The 23,788-nt window shown below is 33.9% G+C and overlaps 1 protein-coding gene across 5 annotated transcripts in view; it reads left to right on the forward strand.

The window, feature by feature from the left end:
* The window catches only part of EPHA7 (EPH receptor A7), a 168,653-nt gene that overhangs the window by 126,854 nt on the left and 18,011 nt on the right, over window positions 1-23,788 (forward strand). Inside the window, exons 6-10 of one of the 5 annotated variants that reach the window (XM_077774677.1) lie at window positions 10,076-10,200; window positions 12,935-13,118; window positions 18,519-18,627; window positions 19,275-19,330; window positions 23,252-23,377. In XM_077774677.1, coding sequence (XP_077630803.1) covers window positions 10,076-10,200; window positions 12,935-13,118; window positions 18,519-18,627; window positions 19,275-19,330; window positions 23,252-23,377 — 600 coding nt within the window. Of the gene's footprint in view, window positions 1-10,075; window positions 10,201-12,934; window positions 13,119-18,518; window positions 18,628-19,274; window positions 19,331-21,948; window positions 22,258-23,251; window positions 23,378-23,788 lie in introns of those variants that run through there. The other 4 variants (XM_077774678.1, XM_077774679.1, XM_077774680.1 and 1 more) reach the window with 4 other exon arrangements.

The raw sequence follows: 23,788 nt of genomic DNA on the forward strand, positions 1-23,788 counted from the left end.
ACATGTTGGCCTTGTAAAGAAGCTAGTCTTTAGCTGTGGATTCATGAAAAATTAGAGATAGAGCCAAATTACCTGATAGACCACGTGTGATGTTGGCTTTAAAAAATATCATTCAAAGTCTTTGTTTTTTTTTTCTACCATCCAAAATAAAGACATTGCTTCATCTATATTTTGTTCTCAATTCAATATGTAGTACAGTATTTTGAAAAATAAATGTATCGTTTGGGTAGTTTTTTCATTTTTTACAGTAGTATGCTCCTCCTAAATGGCTTAACATGAATGCCTTTCTGTGTAGCTTGTACATATAAAATAATATAAATTGTAGAAATTGGTCACTTCTAAATTACAGAAATTGAATGAAAACTCTCAATATAATAAATAGCAGCATTTATTTTGAAGAGCCCTATAATTCCTCCTTGAAATGACAATTTATGTTCCTCCCAAAGCTGCAAAGAAATTGTCCTCAAACTCAGTTGTATGTTAGCTTCATCTGAAATGAGTCCCAGGCCTCAGTAAATCTAATACAGGCAAAAAATTACAGGAGAATGATACATAAGATGTTGTTTTGAGATCTTAGTATGTGCCAGGAATGGTTTTAAGTATTTAATATGTATTTATATATTAAATTTCTAGAACAATTCTATTTATGAAGTATGCAATCTGATTATGCTATTTTTTAATGTTTATTTTTGAGAGAGAGAGCATGAGAGTGAGTGGGGGAGGGGCAGAGAGAGTCTGAGACAGAGAATCTGAAGTGGGCTCTGTGCTGACAGCAGGGAGCCTGATGCAGGGCTCTAACTCACAAACTATGAGATCATGGCCTGAGCCAAAGTCAGATGCTCAACAGACTGAGCTACCCAGGCACCCCAAGACTATAGCTATTTTAAAGCTGAGAAAGCTGAGGCACAGTGAAGTCCAGTTCCTTGTTCAAGGTTGCACAGTTTTCAAATAAACAATGAAATTCATCAGCAAATCCAGTAGACTAGTTCACTGGGACTGTGTCCTTCACTCCTACACTCTGCCACTTCTCTAAATTTCCTGTCTTCAAGGAGCATCAGAGTAGCAGAGTAGATTTTAAAAAAAACTATAAAATAAATGTTACATCATGTAGTATTGTCAACAAGGGAAATGGTATTTTAGGAAAAAAAGTAATAGGTCTACATTAGCTGAAACAGAGGAAGAATGATTCAAGAAGTTGTGACTTATTGGTGGAGGCCACTGGAAAGAAATCATGGGCCTGGTCTTGAACCTGGCTCTGCTATTATTTGGTTGATATAAAGTTATCTCTTGCAGATTATAGACTTGATGACAACATTCCTGATGATTAGTTTAAATATGTAGTTATACCAAACACGGAATTAGAATTGATTTTTTTTTGAAGCAGGCAAAGTTTTTGTATGGCTGCTCCTGACTGCCTTTCAATAACTTCCTACACATGCTTGATATCTTATCTATGGTATTGTACTTACTTGTGTATTCAGAATGTGCATATTCGCATGTTAACTCATTTTCTACATTTTCTATGGTAAAATCTCCTTGAAAGTGAGAATGTTAGCCTCATAATCTTTGCAGTCCTTACAATTCTTTGTTTATACTATATTCAGTCATGAAAATTTTATGTTGAATTTATAAATGAATGAAACTCTCATCAGAAATCAATGACAATGTTGTTAGAGTGATCTTACCTTCTGGGCATTTTAATATAACAGTGAAGGGTACTTAAGAGTAATGCTAGAATACTTTTAAAAGACATTGCTACTCAGAATGCTAATATATGATAAGAAGCTTGTCCCAGGAAGAAAGTCATCAAGGAAACTGCAAAGAAGAAGAAATGCTTTTCTCATAAAGAAAGTTTCGCTTGGGAAAAAAGATGTCAACTGAGCGACAACAATAAAAAAGTCCTTGGTTTCATAGTGGGACATCTGATACAAACTCCTCACCTCCTCATAAGCCACCAACTTGCAGCCGCACTTGGGAGTAGCCAGTCTGCATTCAGAGTGTCACTGTCTTAAATATTGAAGTGATGATAAATTTATTTAGTACTCATTTCCTTTTATGAAGCAATGATTCCAAATGACTTTTAACAATGGCAACATGTTGCCTATTCAGCCCATGTAACCTCACCCACCTTTTTTCACCTGCAGGCACTAGACTGCTCTGAAATATGTTATTCTCCTTAGAGGATTCATATTAAACACTGGCTTACCAGCAGTTTCTTTGCAGCATAATGTATAAGAGAAACAGATGGAGAAAGGCCAATGCTTATTGATAAGGGTCTGGTCAGATACATCCTAGTACATCTGTATATAGGAACATGACACAGTTGAAAGAGCTATGCAGATCTGCATATGTTCCATAATACAATTTTTAAAATGAAGTAAAAGTGAAAACATCAAGGTTTTGAACTGTGCTATTAGGATATCATTCATGTAAAAGATGCATATACTTGTACACACCTAGACTGCTTCTGGAAGGATATCAAAGAAACTGCTATGAATGGGTTGCTTTAGGCAAGGGTAACTGTGTCATGGGACCAGATTGAGAGGGAGTCTTTCTTTTTGCTCTGTACTCTTATACCGTTTGCATTGTGCCGCATATACAGGAATTCACTCTTTTTTACAAAAATAGTAACTAAAGAAAATTTCTACTCAGTTTGATTGCTTTTGGTATCTGCAGGTTCTAGGACTATTGCCTATGGAACAGGTCCCTAAGGGCCTCTTCATCCTTATGGCACATCATGGAATCTTAGCAAATGTCAAATGAATGAATGACTGCTCAGCTTTCATCCTTCCAGTGTCTACTCTCACCTGGAGTGATTGTTCTGTAGTTGAAAACAGATGGGAATTAGAATTTAAAAACAAGAGATTCCATCTAAAATCTGCCCCTTTCTGATTGCATTCTGCTTAATTTCTGTAACCCTCAGCTTCTTCACCAACAAAATAGAACGTACCTACTTCACAGGGTTGTGGTAGGAAAGAAAGAAGATTATACACATATATTATATAAAGAAGATCATGTATGTGTCCATTGCAAGTGTAAGGATCTGTAGAAATGCCACAATGCCCTGCAGATAGTAAAGGGCAAACAAATACATTTGAATGGAGCTGAACTGCAGGTGGTCCACAATTTACAGTGGTTTGACTTAAAATTATTTGACTTCCCTTTTTTTTTAACTTTATCAAGGACAAAAGTGAGACATACTCAATAGAAACTGTATTTCAAATTTTGAATTTTGATCTTTTCCTCTCTTGTGATACTGGTCAGCAGCCCTGCGCTGCAACTCCCATAGAGCCATGCTACCACAAGGGTGAACAACTGCTATGCTTACAGCCATTTCTGTTTTTCACTTTCAGTATAGTGTTAAGTAAATTATATGAGATACTCTACTTGATTATAGACTAGGCTTTGTGTTAGATGATTTTGCTCAAGTGCAGACTAATACAAGTGTTCTGAGCACGTTTCAGGTATGCTGGGCTAAGCTATGATGTTTGGTAGGTTAGGTGTATTCAATGCATTTTCAACTTATAATATTGTCAACTTAGATGGGCTTATCTGGGCAAAATCCCATTGTAAGTTGGGGAAGATCAGTAGTAAAAAGTAGCATCGCTTATTGATTACAAAGATGAATAAAATGTCTGACTCAATATCAAGGGCTCTTTAATCTTTCTGAATTGTTATATTAGGTCAGCATTTAGTTACTCCTTTGTAGGTTTGATTGGTATGAATAGTACAGCTAGTTCTGGGAAGCTGCCTAATGTATACCTACCATTTATATAATATTTTATTTTATTTACATGAAGAATTACATTTACACTGTGATTATATGAAAATCCAAATGCACCAAGAATTACAAATTAACGAATCAGTTAACATTTTAGAGGTTAGCAGAAGTTCCAATATGTGTTTAGGTCCAATCGCCACAGTAGCTTTCTCGGCAACCCTTGCCCTTAAAGCAATTTACATAGAGACTTTGCCAGGAAGTGCTAACTCCTACGGTAATTAATTAAACATGAAAACAATTGATTGGTAATCAACTGATGATACCAGAGAAGAAAATTTTATTCTCAGTAAGATGTTTTGTCAGATCATTTTTACAAAAATGTTGTGACTCTTCTTTAAAGGACAAGGCCATTCTTAGTTGTTCAAATAATGGAGTGGTGTCTTTTGTTGTTCCTGTTATATGTTTTATTATCCTACTGAAAATGTATTGACTTGACTTACAGATCTCCTTGACTTGGATACCAATCCAACACTTTCCTTACCTGCACTGTCAGTTCAACATCATATTCACTTATTCACAGAACTTTCAGATCTTATTTTTAGCTCTTAGTCAAGTTGTCTTTTTAGTAATTGTTTTGAAATATATTTAGAAATCTATTCTATGATGCATATTATTTGTTATATTGTATATTTTACATTTTGAATAAAACATCACCATCCTAATTGGTGTGTTGAATAAGATAATGATGCAAATTATGTAATTTAATTTTGAGAAAGATTAACTGATTTTTTTCAAATACTTATAGACTTTGTTTAGCCATAGATCATGCTTCTATCCAACCAAAGGTACTTTGACAGACATCTATTGCAAATGGATTGTTCGTAATTGCTACAGACTCAATTACCCTTAGTCTCTACACTTTTTCTTTCACATAAAATTTTATGTTTATTGCTCATAATATTATTAGTGGTTCTATTTCTTTCTCTACCAGGAAGAAATTGAAGTTTAGTGAAATCACATGTTAGAATTTTTTATGTATTCTAATATACCCTAAAAGTGGAATTGAAATGTTACATGATACTCCACAGAATCATGTATACTTATAGCCTAGTGTTTATTATTGAAATAAATTTCTATATATTTTCACATGTTTGTCCAGCAGTGTAAAAATGAAACATATGTGGGGAAGAATAAGAAAGCTAGAAGTTGTGTTATAAAATACTAAGCTCCTAATAATACACATATTTGCTATTTCAAGGTATTGTTAAAAATGAATTCCATACTGAATAGCAACAAAGCATTAAGTAAGGACTGTTATTCTGTTGTCAGATATGCATTTGACTGTGTTCTAAAAATGTCTTCATTTTCACTTTTGGATTTACCTAATGGAAATCTAACAAATGTCAGTAGATTTAACAACTTGAAATGAATATTAAAAGGTCATTCATGCTTTTTGACCCATCCTACCTCATTGTATTGTTTAGCAATACAAATATTATTTTTTACCCACCATTCTTAGAGGTTTTTTTAATTTTTTAATGTTTATTTTTCTCTGAGAGAGAAAGAGAGAGACAGAGCATAGGTGGGAGAGGGGCAGAGAGAGAGAGGGAGACACAGAATCTGAGAGGCTCCAGGCTCTGAGTTGTCAGTACAGAGCCCGACGTAGGGCTCAAACACACAAACTGCAAGATCGTGACCTGAGCCGAAGTTGAACGCTCAACCGACTGAGCACCCAGGCGCCCTAATTTCACCATTCTTTATTGAAATTCATTGAGAACATTTAACTATAATAAAAAGAATGCTTAGTATAAATAAATTACTTTTAAATCCAAAATCAAATTCATGAGCTTCATTGAAGTTCTACCATGCATACAAAAAATGTTTCTTCCAAATGTATGTTGGAGATTTTTTTTTAAATTTTTTTTTTAATGTTTTATTTATTTCTAGGAGAGAGAGAGACAGCGTGAGCAGGGGAAGGTCAGAGAGAGAGGGAGTCACTGAAACAGGCTCCAGGCTCTGAGCTGGCAATCAGCACAGAGCCCGACGTGAGGCTTGAACCCACGAACCGCGAGATCATGACCTAAGCAAAAGTCAGATGCTCAACCGACTAAGCCACCCAGGCGCCCCGGAGATTTTTTTTATAAGACATTGCATTTTGAGTCCTAATTAAGATCAAAATTCCATGACTCTATGCTATTTCAACATAAAGTCTGATAGATCACATTTTTAAACGGTCATACCACTAACCTTTGTTCATAGACTTCATTAAAATACTAGTAAGTCTACTTATATATTTTTAATATGTGCATTAGTTTTCTATTGCTACCATAAAAAACTACCACAAAAACCTTAAAGCAACACCCGTTCATTATTTTCTAGTTCTGTGGGTCAGAAGTCTGGGTGCAATGGGGCACAACTGAGTTCTCTAAGGCCACTGGCTGAAATCAGGTCATCAGCTGGACTTTCTCTTTTCTGGCGATTCTGGGGAAGATCCATTTCCAAGTTCAGTCACGTTGTTGTCGGAATTCAGGGCCTTTGTACTGATAGAATTGTGGCGTCTGTTTCCCTTCCTCTGTGAACCAGGGTCCATCTTCAATCCCAAAGTCGGCTACCATATTTTCTCATCTTTCTCGTGGCTCCTCCAGCAATGGGAGGTTGATTTTCTTTCATGTTTCAAATCTCTCTGGCTCCTCTTTCTGCAGCATCTCTCTGACCCTGGCTGGAAAAATTCCTCTGCTCCTAAGAGCTGATGTGATTAGATTAGGCCCACTGGCAAAGATCCAGAATAATATCTTTATCGTAAGGTCTATAACCTTAATTACATCTGCAGTGTCCCTTTTGCCATGTAATTGCATATTCACGTGTTCCAGAAATTAGAATATGGACATCTTTAGAGGGCCATTTGCCTATTATACAATATTTTTAAATTGTCTTTTTCCCCCCTTTCATGCTCAGAAATGTTCCCATGCATGTAGGGAAATTTAATATTTTAGTGGGAAAAAATGGAGCCCTTATGAATATTGTTCCTCCTGTGATTTAAATATATATGTTATACTTGGATTTTAATTAGAAATTGTTTAAGATCAAAAATAATGCACCAGTGCATGAAACTCAAAATCTGTTAAAACGTTGGTTGGTTCAGGTCTATACATAAACCCACCATTCTTACTGATTATTTTTAAATTCAAAGCCTACCACTAATAATTGCAGCCCACAGGTTTTACCTTTTGGCCTATTAGTAGACTTCTGATTTCCTTTTGCATCAACTTTATCAACTTTGTTCTTAGGTTGTTGAGATTTTCTATTTTGAACCACAGAAAGCATTTTCTGAATTTCCTAAGATTGTCTTTCACTGTCAATTATACAGATTCCATATGTGCCCCCACATAAATCCTGAGAATATTTAGAGGCAAAGAAAAGTTTCTTCAGTTGAAATTAATTTTTATGTTTTAATATTGCTAGAAACTTATGTGAGATATGAACCTGATGATCATTTGTTAGAAACCCTCCCAAAAATTCATGCATAAAAGCTCCCATAGTATTTGCTTTCCCACATTTTACAATTTAATAAATTTATTATTGTTGGTTACTATTTATTAGCTTCACATCAATCCCAATTAAAATAGATTTTGTTTCACTTTGCTAATTACAAAAATGTAATTTAAATGTCATCGCACCTAATTGGGTCTTAAGTGTGTATATCATTTAGTTGCATACATTTCTTTTAAAACTGAACTCCAAATTGTAGTTATTTGGATATTTTGGTGTAAGAGTGAGTATATTAGCGACATTGTTACAATGTGATTAATTTAGATCAACCATATTAATCATAGTAATCATTTAAGATTAAAGAACCTGATGCCAATTCAATTTTACTTTTACATATAACTTTATCTGAAAAAAGTGACCCTGTTAAACTCTGACTAGCTTAGAGATGTTTTTGTTTATGAGCTACATATCTTCATACCTAAAATATTGAAACTCAAGGGAAAATATCGGTTCTCCAGTACCAAAATGCTGTACTTGAAGGACGTAAGACAAAGATATTTCCTATCATGTAATTTATCTATTCTCAAGGGCCATGTGCTAATACTTCTAGCTCTGACCCTTTTAAATGTGTGACTCAATGTAGTATCGGCATGGGACACATTTTTAAAAAGGAAATATACTGAAAATCAGGAGAATAGTCATTCACAGAGGACTCCTTGTACAAAAGAGGGAAAATACATTATAGTACAGTTACTTTTAATGCTGTGATAAAAATACTATATATTACAAATGTATTTTTGATTTCCCCCCGCCCCCAGTCCTCGGTTACCATCATTTTATTGGTAAAAGCTTTTTTCCAGGATGAAATAATGAACATAATTTTAGTGTGTAACCTGCAGAAATCAAATCTCATTTTATGCTTAGATATTGCTGCGAAACTAAATGAGGCACATCTATGTGCCCCACGACTCCTCCATTCCTTGGGGAATTTGGTGTCTCTTCACCTTACTATTTAGGATACAAACTAAGAAAAGGTGGTATAGTTTGCTTATGTTGAAAATCACATTCAGCTGTGGGTGCTGTTTGAAAAGGACCTAGATGGCAGCTCCTAGCTCTGTACCTGTTTTTCAATACTTGTATTTCCAAATGGCACACGTCATGTCCTAAACCCTGATCCAAGGCCAGCAGCCTTACTGAGTAATTCAGTGTTACTGACTATTGCAGTTTTCTTACCCGTGCTACATTCTATTTTTCACTAAAATTTAAATACAGATTTTTCAGAATGATCTTAAATAAAATAGGTTATTGGAAATTATTTGCTAAGTAGAATTGCACCTCAAAATTAGTTGGGGTTTGTGTTTCCCCGGGCTATAGCTTGCAGAAGCAGCCTCTTGAACATCCCAGGTGGCTAAAAATATGCTAAGCATGTTCTGGATGGAGAGACAAATCACTTTAGAAATAAATTCTTCTTCACTGCATATATTCAGGTTTTAAAAGTCATGGCAAAAATAAGAGTTCTTATTAGAAATTTGTTTCATTGGAAACCTATCAGAAACGCATTTAGTCTGTAAACACAGTCTGTTGAATACTTCAGCTGCATCCCCCTAAAGGGAAAGTTGTTCCACTTAATCTGCCCTAGTTATGCTTCTGTTAGTAATCTGAGAGGAAATGGGAATCATGCATCATCAATGTCCTTCCCTCAAAATCGCAAAGCCGGAAAGAAGTGAAAAATGTGTTTCCTAGACATTGATACAAGAAAATATTAAGAAGTAGAAGAAACAAAATGAAGTCAAAGGGATAAATATCAGGAGCCTGCTTAAACAGCCTTGGCCCTGTATAATTGCTTTTCTGTCAGCAAGATTATTAACAATTTTGGACATCTGAAAATTAAATTAACAGCCTGAAAATATTTTACAGAACGAGATAGAACATGATACATGAAACATAATGACCCCACTGAAATTCAGCCAAGCCAGTGCAGCTACTCATTTAGACAGAGGAGACAACTAGTTAATCATCACCGAGCAAATTAGACAGAGCAAATTAGTTTGCTACATTCCACAGTCTTAGCTACCAAAAAGAGTATATGCCACTAATTAGAATGAAAGGGCTCTCAGCATATTATTATCTACATAGAAAGAGCAAAACCGTGGCTTGAATTGCTTCTATCAAAGCTCGAAACCTAGGTTACGTACATAGAAATTACATGTGCAAGAACGTGTGTGTGTGTTCACACACGTATTGAAGTAGCAGCAGCTTTAGCGTTCTCTTGCATCTTGACCTAATGAAGTGTAAAAAATTTTTCCCAAGGTTAATTGGAATTCTTTGGGAATACATACACACACGCGCGCGCGCACACACGCATGCTCGCACACAGTTAAAACTTAAAAACATTTTTTAAAAAGTGCGGTCTCTTGAATTGAACACTGAAGTAGCCATTTCAAATAATTTGTATTACACAATATTAAAGTGCTTTTTTCTTTTAAAAAGTGTATTGCCATTGCATGTGAAGTAAATATTTGGACTTAGTTTATCACTGGAGATTAATCTGAAATCATATTTTGTAGCCTTAATTAGCATACATTTGCTTAATTGTCATTCTCAGCCCCATCATTTCCATTTTTCACTAACTTGAACAATGCTATCTTCTGCTGTTTGCACTTTAATTTAAATTTCTATTAAGGTTTATGAACAGTAATAAGGTCCTGTTTGAATATTCATTAGCTGCTGAATTGTGAGCTCTGAAAAGGTGCTTTCTTTTACCTTAATGAAACTGGCACAGCATGGTACTGATCCGTTGTGACATTTGATTTGAGGCATCCAGCGAATTTTCTCATTGTTTATTGACATGTCTTGTCCAAACAGCTCCCTCGCAAGTGAGCGGAGTGATGAAGGAAAGGGTGCTGCAGCGGAGTGTGGAACTTTCCTGGCAGGAGCCAGAGCATCCCAATGGAGTCATCACGGAATATGAAATCAAGTACTATGAGAAAGTAAGTGCTAAGAGCAGCTGAAATGTGTAGCCGATGTGTCTCGTGTCATCCTACTGCAGTATAGCCTAAACTTGGTCATTAGGCCCACTGTTCAGAGCTGTTGTGAAATTCAGAGTGAATTTTAGCCATTTTTAATGACCGTCTTCCTGCATCTCAAGTTCATCATTATAATTACGATTGCTGTGTATTAAGTGCCTGTTACACAAAGGAAGATATTCCACTGGTGGTATATTTGTTCAATTTTTGATAAATAATTAGATGTAGGATGTTTCACTACCACAGAAACCATACAGCCCAGTGCATTTCTTTTCTCAAAAACAGTTCTTTTAGGATCTCTGTTTGGACCCTTATGATTTCTTTTAAGTATATAGTTTCACTGGTAACGATGGTGGCCTCAAGTAACTTAGTAATTTGAAAACATAAAAATGTTTTCTATAATAAAGAATGTAGTTTCTCTAAACTTCAGAATCAAATGATAATACTCCACTCCTTTAAATTCCTCCTGAAATTTATTCCATATATGTTATATTAATCATATATATCTACCACTTCTTCATACTCCCTTCTCCATGAAAAACAGTATGGCTGAAACCCAAGCACTGCCCTTTCATCTCTCCATAATGGCTGAATTTTAGTAGAGATATAACTAAATGGTATGAGTGCATTCATTTCTGAACTATCTGGAAGGGGGTGGGCAACCTTTTCACAAATTATTATCTAGGCTCTACATCATAGAAAGACATGGTTTAAGATTTGAAACACAGAAATTATTATTATTATTATTACTAATATCATTGTTAATATTACTAATGTTAATTAGTAATATTATTACTATATTATTAACATATAATAAAATATATAATAGTATTAACATTAGTAATAGTAGTAATTAATAATAATTACATTAGTAATTAATATCACTGTATTATTAACACAGTGTTCCTTATTGACTTAAATAAGTTAGCTAAAATGCCATAATATGCATAACTGTTTAACCATTTGGACAGAATTCCAAAATAGGAGGCTAAAGCTTTGGAAAAACTTGGGGGCTGAATTGACTTGATGGAATAACTTAAATGCATTGGCAATAGATATATTATTTCCCTTTGAAGAGAATATAGTTTAAGATTAGTTTCAATGTTCAGATTAAGTTTACAGTATTTTTGCTTATTATTTTCATTATGCATTCATGACTTCCATGGCCAATCTGACATTTTAAATACCTTACTTTTGTACCAGGGAATACAGTTTTTACACCATCAGATGCTCTCTGAGGGAATCATTGGTTTTAATGTTGGTTTTGCTATATATGTTTTCCAGTAAGCTCTAACAGTTATAGTCCCTTTTGAAATTTCGTCAGATTTCAAGAGCAATAAAATGCTTTTTAAAAATATGTTAGGTGGTAAATGAGAGTAAAGTTTCTCACAATGCAACAAAATATTTTGCAAATCCTTCCTTAGGAGTAAATTTGTTCAGATGGTTTCTTTTGTATTTTTCATGACAAAACCAGAATGTATCTACATTTGCTGAACTTACATATTAGGCAATTATTAGAACAGAATAATAGTATTGCATTGTAACATGTGTAAGTATGTGATCTTTATATGTTACTATGTCATCTAATATCAGTTATGCCTAGTTCTTCTACTTGAGATAAATATATATTTATAATACCAACAATCATTTCTATAAGTGATTATAATTAAGATAGTCACAAATCAGCTTCACTAAATATAGCTTAAGTGTACATTTATTTATACTTTTGCAAATATCAGTGTGAAGGCAAATCAAACAACCAGACTGACATTTCAGATTTCAATGAATAGTTTTATTAGAAACAACTATTTATTTTAGAACAAATAAGAAACTCTAAAGTTGAATATTTTGATGGCTAGTTTTTATAGCTTTTTAAATAAAAAGCCCATCAGAGTCATATCAATTAAGCTTTAAATTTTTTCATTTAAATATTGTTTTAATGGAGTATTTTTATATTCTTGAATTTTTATACTTATTTTATTCTTAATTTAGCATATATAATGTGGAAACACATTTTTAAACTCTGCAAGCCTCGGTTTTCATATATGAAAAGTGAGGAAATTAAATGAGTGTTTAAAATATTGTCAAAGCACAAATTTTATAATATGTTAACTTTAATATTGATAGCTTTAATTTAAAATATTCCATTAAATACTATTTTGTAAAAGTGGTTTTATTCTGCGAGAAATGTACTTTTTAATGAAAGCAATTGATATGTCAGTATGGTGGTGGTATGCGTTAAATTTCTTGAGTTAATAGCTTTCTTCATTTTTCACATATGGCCTTTCTTTGCTGAATAACATTCAGGAAAAATATTAAAAGAACTACATTATGAAGGGAAGACCTCTATGAACCCATAGATTTTATAAGTGTACCCAGGTTTTGGTCAATAGGACATTTGATTATATTTATGGCTAAATAGTTCTTGCCACTGTGCCCTCTATCAACAAAGCAAAAGCTCAAAAACATATAAAAGGTCTAACAAAATTATTTCTCTTTGAAATTTATAGAACAAAGGCATGTGTTCATATTTACATTTTATATTATCTTAGAAACAAGTCAGTGTTACAGTATTCCACAGGGTACAGTGTAGCCTTTATAAAAACAATGCAGTAAATTGAAATAAATTGCAAGAATTGCCTGTCAAATTGCCTGGTTGCAATTACAATTAAATATTCCCTGAATATATTGTTTCTAGGATCAAAGGGAACGGACCTATTCGACAGTAAAAACCAAGTCCACTTCAGCTTCCATTAATAACCTGAAGCCAGGAACAGTGTATGTTTTCCAGATTCGGGCTTTTACTGCTGCTGGTTATGGAAATTACAGTCCCAGGCTTGATGTTGCTACACTAGAGGAAGCTACAGGTAAAATGTTTGAAGGTAATTACCACCTTTGGTTTGGATTCTTACTCTCTATAACTGTCATATTTTTTCCAATATTGAGAGTGATGATTTGGTTAAGATTATTATTATATTTAAAGGTGAATATATGTGCATAAATATGTCCTTTGTAAAAGTTAGACAGAATAACAATTGAAAATTTGCTGTTTTGTGTCTCAGTGTTAGAATTTTGTAATTTATATTAGTCTTTTTAATCCATACTGGGCTTATTTGGAAAAGATGACGTTAGAAATAGAAACAGGACTTGTTCAATTGCGTGTTGACACAAGCTGTTTTTGCAGAATCCAAAGCAATATTACTCTGGTTCTGCCGGTCAAAGGTGATCCTTCCCAGAAACCCCCAAATGAAGCCAGGATTTACACAGGGTGGGCCAGAGAAAGATGGATCTGTAAAAATCTGTGTTAATGTAAGCCTCTTGCCTGTTAGCGATGATTTCAAACATTGCAGTTTTGAAAGATCTTGGAAACTGTATTTATTTTTATTTTTATCATCTCTTTTCATCTTCTATTAATATTTCAAGCATACTAAACTAAAGAATATATTCAAAGTATATATGAAATATTAATAAGAATTAAATGAATATCTCTGTATCGACCACTTAGCTTCAAAACAGAACATCACCAGTATCTTGCATTCCCTTTATAATTTTGTTTGTTTTACAGTTCTGCATAAGATAACAAAAATGCATGTGTCTATATGTATCACAAATAAGCAGATGTATGTTGGAATGCATGTCCAGAGTGCAAGTTCAGAACAGCTCACATACTACTCTGGTTGTTCCTCAGCTGGCTGAGATCTTGGGGTGTGTTTCTGTATTTTGGAGTTCTTGATTTCTCCTGATGTTACTGCTCAGGCTCAGGGTTCCCCAGCTGTTACCTTCTCATCTACTTGCCAATGTAGTGTTCCCACAAGGGTCTCTCTTTTTCTTTTAAATACTTATTTATTTTGGGAGAGAGACAGAAAAAAAAAAAAAATACATGTATACTTGCAGGAGGGCCAGAGAGAGGGGAAAAGAATCACAAGCAGGCTCTGCACCTTCAGCATAGGGTCCAGTGGAAACCACAAACTCACGAACTGTGAGGTCATGACCTGAGTCAAAATCAAGAGTCATATGGTTGACTGACTGAGCCTCCCAGATACTCCTCTCACAAAATTCTGAACAAAGATGAGCTAAAAAACATTATGTGATTTTTCTTTCCTCAATTTCTAAGAAAAAGTTTTTAAGTAAATTAAATCAGTACAATTTTTATCAGTTATTTTGACTTCAGAAAAATATTTTTATAGGGCTTTAAAAAGGCAGATTGACAAGTATACTTTGATTAGTGAATGCTTGTTAAGTTTGCTAACAGTACTCCTCTTCCAAAATATTTTGTTATATTTTAAAATTAATCAGTAACTCTCAGGACCTCAAATAATGAAACATACATTATAATAAATTTGAAATATAAATTACTGATGTAGAATTATAGACACAAAAGCATCAACTGGGAAAATGTCATATAATTTTGTGTGATAAACTTAATGCCATTATTCTTTATTATCTTTTTAAAATGCAGTATCTAAGATTAAAAATGAGAATATCTAAATTCAGTGGCCACATAACCTTAAAGCCTGTTAAGATTTCAACATTTAAACATTTGAGTGTTCCTGTATTAAATGTGTTCTAGTGGTTTTCAACTTAGACTGATCTCATGATGTTACTTTATAATGTCTAATATAATAAAATACCTAAAATGATATTTTTCATATTTATGAAGTTTAATCTTAAATTAGAAACATTAATTCATTATCTCTAGTCATACTTTATTGGTCAAACCTCTTATTTTGAAAACTCAAAATAAATTTGTGCATTGTGCTGACTTCATAATTTGAAAATATTGGGACAAACTATTTTATATTGAGATTCATAGGTATTATTTTATGCTGAGATTATCATTAGTTTATGCTGAGATTCATAGATGTTCATTTCATTATTTAAAAAAATGAAGTAAATAAGATGAAATAGTAGAACCTGAATGATCACATGAAATGAATGTTAAAATTGTATTTTTGTGTTAGAATTTTCCATTTTTATCATCAGAATATTCTCTCCCACTACAATGTAAAGTTGATGAAAGAATTATCCATATCTCTTTTCCTTACTCTTGTCTTGCCAGTGCCTGTTATTAGTGCCTGACACATAGAAGGCACTCAGCAAATAAGCAGGGAATGAATACCTTGTGGTCATCAACATGGAACAGACTATCACTTTCAGTCGGTGCTCGTGGACACATTCCTGGTTTCTCATCTCAGTTCTTCCATGGCCAATTGTCAGACTTCGCATGAGTACCTTCTCTGTACCCTAATTCTGGGATAGCAGTACCTAACTCACAGGGTTTTTTTAATATTACCTAGGTTAATATACACAGAGTACACACAGAAAGTCTCAAGTCAGTTTTTATTTATTATTTAACACAGCCATTCTCAAGCTTTTGTCCTATTAAAAAAAACATTGAAGGGCACTCGGGTGGCTCAAATGGGTAAGCATCCAACTCTGGATCTCGGCTCAGGTCTTGATCTCAGGGTCATGAGTTAAAGCCCTGCACTGGGCTCCCTTCACCCTGGGCATGAAGCCTATTAAAAAAATATATTGAGGGGGCGCCTGGGTAGCTCAGTCCATTAAGCATCGACTTCGGCTCAGGTGATGATCTCACGGCGGTTCGTGGGTTCAGGCCCCGCATCAGGCTCTGTGCTGACAGCTAAGCTCAAAGCCTGGAGCCTGCTTCAGATTCTGTGTCTCCCTCTCTCTCTGACCCTCCCCTGCTCATGCTGTCTCTCTCTCTCAGAAATAAATAAAACATTAAAAAAAAATTTTGTTAATATAAAGGATCTCCAAAGAGATTTTGATTATTTGGATATTGATATTGATATCGATATCTATTGGTATTCATTGTTAGAAATTAAAACAGAAAATTTTAAAACACACAAACACATATTTGATTAGCCACCAGAGTAATGTTTTTGTCACATGTCATGTAACTTCTGGAAAACTCAGCCATGCACCTATGAGCAAATGAGAGCAAAAAAGGCAAATAACATCATATCATATAAAATAATTTTGACCCTGCAGATCCCCTGGAAAACTCTTGAGGGACCCTCAGATTTCTAGACTACCCTTTGAGAACTGCCAATTTAGCACAAGATGCCGAGCTATGAGTTAGGGATGCACAGAGACATCTGACACAGTTATGCTCTGTTTAAAGGTTAGTGAAAGTGAAAGACTGGCGTACAAATCCTACCATACAGTTTAGCACTGGTGCAGTGCAGGGCCCAATCCTATCAAAGTGTTAGGACACAGTGAATCACTATGGAGAGCAAAAGAGAAGATGCCATCAAAGAGAAGTCATTGGAACAGTGTTTGAATAGGGAAATTAAACAGATTATTCTATTGCATTTATATCCTAAAATCCCTATCTATTCAGAGTCAATACTGCTGTTTTTACAATTTTAACCCGTGGTGTGGTGATTATGACACTTACAGATTACTTTTAAAATTTATTACCCATGAAATAGATGGAAATATTAACCATAAATGTTGACTATGGAAAGATTAAAATGTGACCCTGACTGTATAGTAAAACGTATAAATATTCACCAATGTTAATCATCATTCACTCGCATTCAGTTTTCTCATTGGAGTTCTGTTTCTGAAGCTAAGGCAGAGCTGAGCCTAAGACAAGCAAAGAATTAGACCCAGGGGCACATTGATTGGATGGAAACAATTTCTACACATATGTGTATAGTTTTTTCCTCACTCGTGAACAGAACTACTATTTATACATATATATGAATATATATATATATATAAATGGGAGTGGGAGAAAGATAAAATTGTTTTTTAAAAACCAAACAAAAAGACTTGAAATCTTCTTTGTTGAATAATAATAGGCTGCAATTCAGAAATTAAAGTATAAAAGTTGTTTTCTTTTTCTTCTTCTTCTCTCCCCTCCCCCCGCCACCTTGTTTAATTCCCTTGAGGAACAAATCAGCAGGTGCTGAGTTACGAAGTGTGTATATACCTTTGCTCGGAAACTGTCTATTACACCAGAGCTACTTTGCTGTTTTCCAGTCTAAGACCTACCTATAGTTAGCAGAGGTATACAAAATTAAGAAATGAGTTGTCAAAAGTAAAACATAGATAAAATACAGAAAGCAAATCAGAAAAAACTTTATGCAGCCTATTGTGGCAAAACATACTCTGCCTATGTATAATTTACTGCTCTGGAGACTCAGTCCCTTGCCACCACCAAGAAAGAGTAGTATTTTCCATCCTACCTCATATTAAAGATTGCAGCTGTTGACTATTTTAGCAATAAGCAAACTATATTAGCCTGACATTATATATTAAATAACATTCTGCAACTGGATCATTCATTGGAATATACATTTCATTGTTTTTATATTCCTTTGATTGTCTTATGAAGTCTGTGCTAGTATTGGAAATATAATACTCTAGGGAAAATAGGACTATTATAAATTTTCATATAAGTAAAACTTTACTAATTTGGAAAAATGGAAGTGGAAGGGCTTGTGACGTGATGAAGAATTGGAATCTGGGGCTGCTTTGAAGGACACAAAAATACACACTGTCCCCAAAGAGACTCTCAGAAAGGTCCGGCTGGGATTGCCTTAAGAGGCATAGAAGAATCACAGCATTGCACAGGAAGTTTTTGCAATTAGATAATGCTAAACTGTTTGTTAAAGTACTTGCACCAAGTCTTCTCTTTTATAAGTAGCCTACCTCCTCTGTAATCTTACACTCTCAAATGTGTTTATTGCATACTTTGTCAAATTAATACAAATAATTCTCATCTTGTCTCCTAAATTATGATAGATTATAAATTCATGATGACTTACTATGATTCCATGTTGGTTTTTATTTTATATTGATTTGAGAGATAAAGCACTTAAGGTCCTTTGAAAAATGCAGAGTATCTGTTTTGTTTCCTTTTTACCTATCAGAAAAAGAGGCCCAGAGATCAAATGCTTTGCTGGGGGAAAAAAAGTAGAGATTTAATAGCAACTGCAGATCAAAGATCTCTCTCTGTTGAGTTCTAAGTTTTCAACAACTAAGCAGGGAATAGCCATTCAATAAGGCATTTTATGGTTATCTTTTACAGCTGAGGAATATAAAATAGATGAAAGTGTTGTCCTTACCCTCCCCTTAAAATGCAAAATATAAACATTTATTTAAATGCATATCATTACAATGTAATGCATTTATTTAAAATTAGAGGTAAATTAAATAGCATAGATATCTCTTATTTCTAAGATTTTGTTGACTCTCTCCAGTTCTTGCATGGTACTGAGTGTTTCTGAGCCTCTGTTCTCTGTTTGCAGCAACAGCGGTCTCCAGTGAACAGAACCCTGTTATTATCATTGCCGTGGTTGCAGTGGCAGGGACCATCATCCTGGTGTTCATGGTCTTCGGCTTCATCATTGGAAGAAGGTAAAACATAAATTTGCTCTAATCTTGAACACCATATGTATTGATTTTTCAGAATTATGTTATCCTATTACTTACTGTTTAGTGTATTAGAATGTTACATACTAAAGACAAACATTCTTTGTCTGGGATGAGATACTAAAGGTTAATAAGTTTCCATTCTCCCAAGGTCAAATACAGTGTGAGCTTAATCATTTATTGCCTTTAGTTTAAGAGCAATGAGTATCGTTAAGTCCTATTGGGTGTATTTTTATTAGTTACTTTCAGCTAGGTTTCCAGTTATAAATACAGGAGCTACCTAGAGAAAAATTCTCTCTTTTAGTTAATGGTTTGTGGAAACCATCTAAAATCCGCTTTTGTCATTGTTGTTTTTCAGAAAAAAGTATAAGCAAATATTCACTCATTGATAAATCTAAAATCTGTGGCGTACATTTCTTCTATGTTGTCTCATACAAAGACTTTATATTCTGTATGTTTTTTATGCATACGAGTTGCTGTATTTTATTAATGAGTTCATAACTACAGGCAAGAAGTTTTTGCATTTTGTTTATTGCTCTAACTAGCAAGTTGTTAAAGAATTAAGGCTTATTGTACTGAATTTTAAGTGTATAAAGATCATTGAGAGCTTCACAAATTTGGGTTTTTCCTAGGCACTGTGGTTATAGCAAAGCTGACCAAGAAGGGGATGAAGAACTTTACTTTCATTGTAAGTGTTTGGCTTTTCTTTATTATTTGTACCCCAATTAATACAGAGACCTGGTTGTTAGTATTGGCATGAATCAATTCCTAATGTATCATGCTTGAAAGTACCAATGAACTCAAAATGTTGCTTTAAAGCATTTGAACAAGATATTTAGAATGAAAATCATATGATGTGAATTTTAAAAACAAAATATATTCAGAATGTAATCTCTCCTGAGAAATTTTAGTATAACTGCAGGATATTTAGCTGCTTTTGTGTCACAGTTTTTCCTTTTGCAAACTTGGCCCAAGCGTTTCATACCATTCTAACAAGAATTCATTAACTGTTGCATGGCCCACATTCTAGTGAAGGGATTCATTTAAAATTAGAAGGATAGACCCATTTTTCCCATCCAATGAGTGATGCTACCATGAAAGCCTAAGCCAAGGAGCCTCTTTCTCTTCAGCTACTATATATATTGTCTGTCTGATAGATGTTTCCCCAGACATAAATTGCATAATAGGATTTAATCCTGCAGTGTTTTTCTGTGGCTTTGGGTTCCCTGATTCTTAAACATTGATTTTGGAACTCATATTCAGAAGAGGCCTTGGGAAACCAAAGAAAATAGCTGCTCATCTGCATTAATATTATTCCTATTGGAATGTGGATGGCAAATGAAAAAATGAGAGCTATGCAAATGAATGTCATTCTTTCCTCTAGCCAAAGTAAAAACCTCACAATCATATGGTTTTAGTTCTAATGATTAATGATGTTCATATCCAAACCCGTCATTTTTATTTTTAAATTTTGGAAATATTAAAAAACAATTTCACTTATTTTTCTTGGTAGCATAATCTTTACTAAGATTGCTCTTGGATAGATAAATTTCCTAATTTGCCCATGAATTACATCTATTATTATGTTATTTATCAAATTATTATGCCAGTATGTAAGAAGATATTATTATGTACCCATCCTAAAGTTACAAAAAAATGTATAAACATCAATCAAGAAAATGTATGGTTTAAAGACGCAAATTGTGAGCACTATTATTATCGTTACTATGATTCTCAGTGAAGAGAGTGCCAGAGGCAGTTTATAGACATACACAGAAAAAAACGACGGGTACATTTTTTTCTCTTTTACAACATGAGAGATTATTTTTAACACTTCCCCAACAGAAAGGAGCGAGTTGAAACTTGAATGACTAAACTTTTATATCTAGTAAAAAATGTATGTGGAAGAGTAACATATAGTGCCTAAAATCTCCAACTCTACCCATTTGTGAATAATTTGATGACAGAATAATTTAATTTTGCCTTCAACTATTTGTCACTTTTCTTTCCTTTACTGAATATATCTAAGACATCCCCAAATTATCAAATATGTTTTAGTGTATTTGCCTTTAGCTTTCAGGTTAATGCAGGAAGTAAATTGAAACCTGGCTTACTTAAAACATGGTAAGCCTTATGCTAAATTGTCATCACTCAGTTTTAATATTTTGATGCCATTTGCTTTTTTTACATTTGACATCGAGTTTGTAATTAGAAAAGATAGAGCTGCGTGTTTTACTTGCTGACATAGATAAGATAAGCCTGATATATACAAACCATTTTCATCTCTAGAGCAAAATATCAATGGTGGTTTTAAGTTTTGTAACACTCATGAGAAATGTAAATGAGATATTAGAACACAACAAAAGCTCATTCTCCAAAATTGAGAGAAACAACAAACCAAAATATTCAGAAATATGTCAACACTTTCCTTATTTTAAAACATCCATTTTTAAGTGAATAATGAAAAAATAAAGTGCACTTAACAGTATCCTATCCTAGTAAATCCTTGATATTTTTGAATCACCTTTTTTTACAAAGATATCTTTTCTTGTCATTTGATGAGAACCAGGCACTTTATTTGATTTTACAGCCATATCTAAAGTACGTAAAGTACAACTCTGTGATCACCAGCTGTTTACAAGTTGGTATCCTTTTATTTCTTTAGTATACAGACAATTTTCTTAGGTGCTAAGACACCAGATTGAATTTTTACAGAAACATGAAAGCAACCATTTAACTAGCTTTTAGAGTGCTGAATTTAATAGAATGTCCAGTCATTTGTATCAGGCGCCCTCAACTCTCCATGGCCCCGAGTGCTACATTTAAAGATATAAACACAATGGAGAAGTTTAGTGAAGCAATTCCAATTTACATTTTGTTTCCTCCTCCCCTTTCTTATAACAATGTCTTTGAATCCAAGCTGGGCAGCATTTCACGTTTTTATGCCAAAATTGCTCTGGCCTGTCAAAATGTTTTACGACAGCTTGAATAAGGAACCATCAGAGACCCATTTGAGATGCAGAAGGTTACCTCCAATCTAGCTCCCTTATCACAAAACAAAACAAAACAAAAAGAAAAACAAAAAAAAAGCAAAACAAAAAAAAAAGAAAAAAGAAAGAAAGAAAGAAAATGAAAAGGGAGAAGATGGCTCATTCTCCATCTGCCTGCCAATCTAGGAGGTTAACCTATTGTTTTCTTCCCTTCTCTCTTTTTCTCTCCCCCACCCCTTCCCTGTACTCCTTCTTCTCTCTTTTCTCTTTCTATCCCCTCTCTCTTTTCTTCTTGTGTTTTTTTTTTCATGTTCAGCTTTAGTAACAAATGAGCATCTGTCAGTTTTATAAACTGCAACAATAATTGTTTAAGACAATCAATTTTGGATAAACAATCAACTACAGCAGAATAAATCAAGATTTTTAAATCCCATTTTCCTTTATACATTCTGCTTCTTTTTGTTTGTTATGTGTTTATTTTTTAAATATAATTTTAATTTAATGTGATGACATAAGCACAGTTAGGCTGCAGTGTAATACATAAATATATTGTTCTCAAAATAGTAAGATTTAATGAAAAGATTGTTCAGTGGCTTTGTTAAAACAATAAAGTTTTTTTTGAGGATATAGTGTAATTCTTTTTATTGCATTAATATAACCAAATATATGCCTATCTATCTTATCTTTGTCTTTAACCAAATGATTAGAGATGGAATACATTATTGTAACTGGATTTGATTTAAAGTTGACATAGCATTATCTGTTACCTGCATGCTTCTGGGTGCATTTTAAGAAGATTTTAACTTTTAAGGTGATTCTATGTTGTTTGAATTTTGACTACCTTTTCTGAGGCATATTGGCTACCTCCTTCCAGAGCCTTATATTTGAAAGTTCATATAAACCATTCCTCTTTCAAATTGCTGGTACACATGGTTAGCAGATCCCAGGAATATTGTAAATTTTCTAACTTTACTCTGCATTTTGTACATCTGGCCTCTATTGCCCTTCAAGGTGAAGATGAATCTGTGTCTTTAGTAGATCTCTCTCTGATTCTGTGATAGTGGTCCCTTACATCTTGTACTAATTTTATGTATATGTCAACGGTGGTTGGTCTTTAAAAAAATAAATCAAAAGAATAAGTAAGATGTCTAAATGTTTTTAATATTGCTGTCAGTGTAGTAGGCTACCTGTAAATGAAATGTCTTCTTTTCCCAGTGTATTAATTTGATTGATTGACTGACTGATAGATTTACAAATGTGTTTCCAAGTCCATTACAAACCTCAATATGGCTTGAACTATGCCATGATAGCAGTGAATTTAATTAAACCTCCAGTCTGATAAGAGTCATGTCAGAGAAGTTTGGTGATGTCTTTTGTTGATTTACTGGAAAAGCAATTCAGTTAGTAACCTATGAGCTGGATCCTATGTTACCTATAGAAGCTTGCAGATAATACCTATACGCCAACAGACTGAAGTAGTCTGTTAAAACTGCTGTGAATCAGGTGATGTGGAAGCAAGTTCACTGTTCCAAGGAGCACTCTGCATAATGAAATTCCTGGGCTGACTGCACAATAAGTGCTTTGCTTCATCACAGTCATGCTTTCTTACATCATTACAGTTAAATTTCCAGGCACCAAAACCTACATTGACCCTGAAACCTATGAGGACCCAAATAGAGCTGTCCATCAATTCGCCAAGGAGCTAGATGCCTCCTGTATTAAAATTGAGCGTGTGATTGGTGCAGGTAAGGCTGTTGTAGCTTCCTTGTTCAGCTGTTCCATTTAGCCAGGATCGAAAGTCATACATCATAATGACAGGCAAATAATTATACCTCAAGTATAGAACTTTTGCATTTACCTGAACTGTTGGAAGCAATGAGGCTGTACTTGTTTATGAGATCTCAAGAAAAAAAAGTGAAAAAGAAGCATGTGGCACAGAAGCATGTGTCTTCTGTTGGATTTTTAAGATATCCCTCTTTGATAAGCTACTGGCTTAATAGTTCTGGCCTGCTGTTTAAGAAATGATTTAGTATTTTTTTTAAATTAGAATGTTCCTGAAATTTGCTAGAATATACATTTCCTCTTACTTGATTTGCCATCTTCTTTTCATTTTTATCTTTTATTCATGCATTTGTAGGTGTTAGCCATTTAAGTCC

This window comes from Crocuta crocuta, unplaced genomic scaffold (genome assembly GCF_008692635.1).
Source record: "Crocuta crocuta isolate KB4526 unplaced genomic scaffold, BGI_CrCroc_1.0 scaffold247, whole genome shotgun sequence".
In the NCBI taxonomy this organism is placed as follows: Eukaryota; Metazoa; Chordata; class Mammalia; order Carnivora; family Hyaenidae; genus Crocuta; species Crocuta crocuta.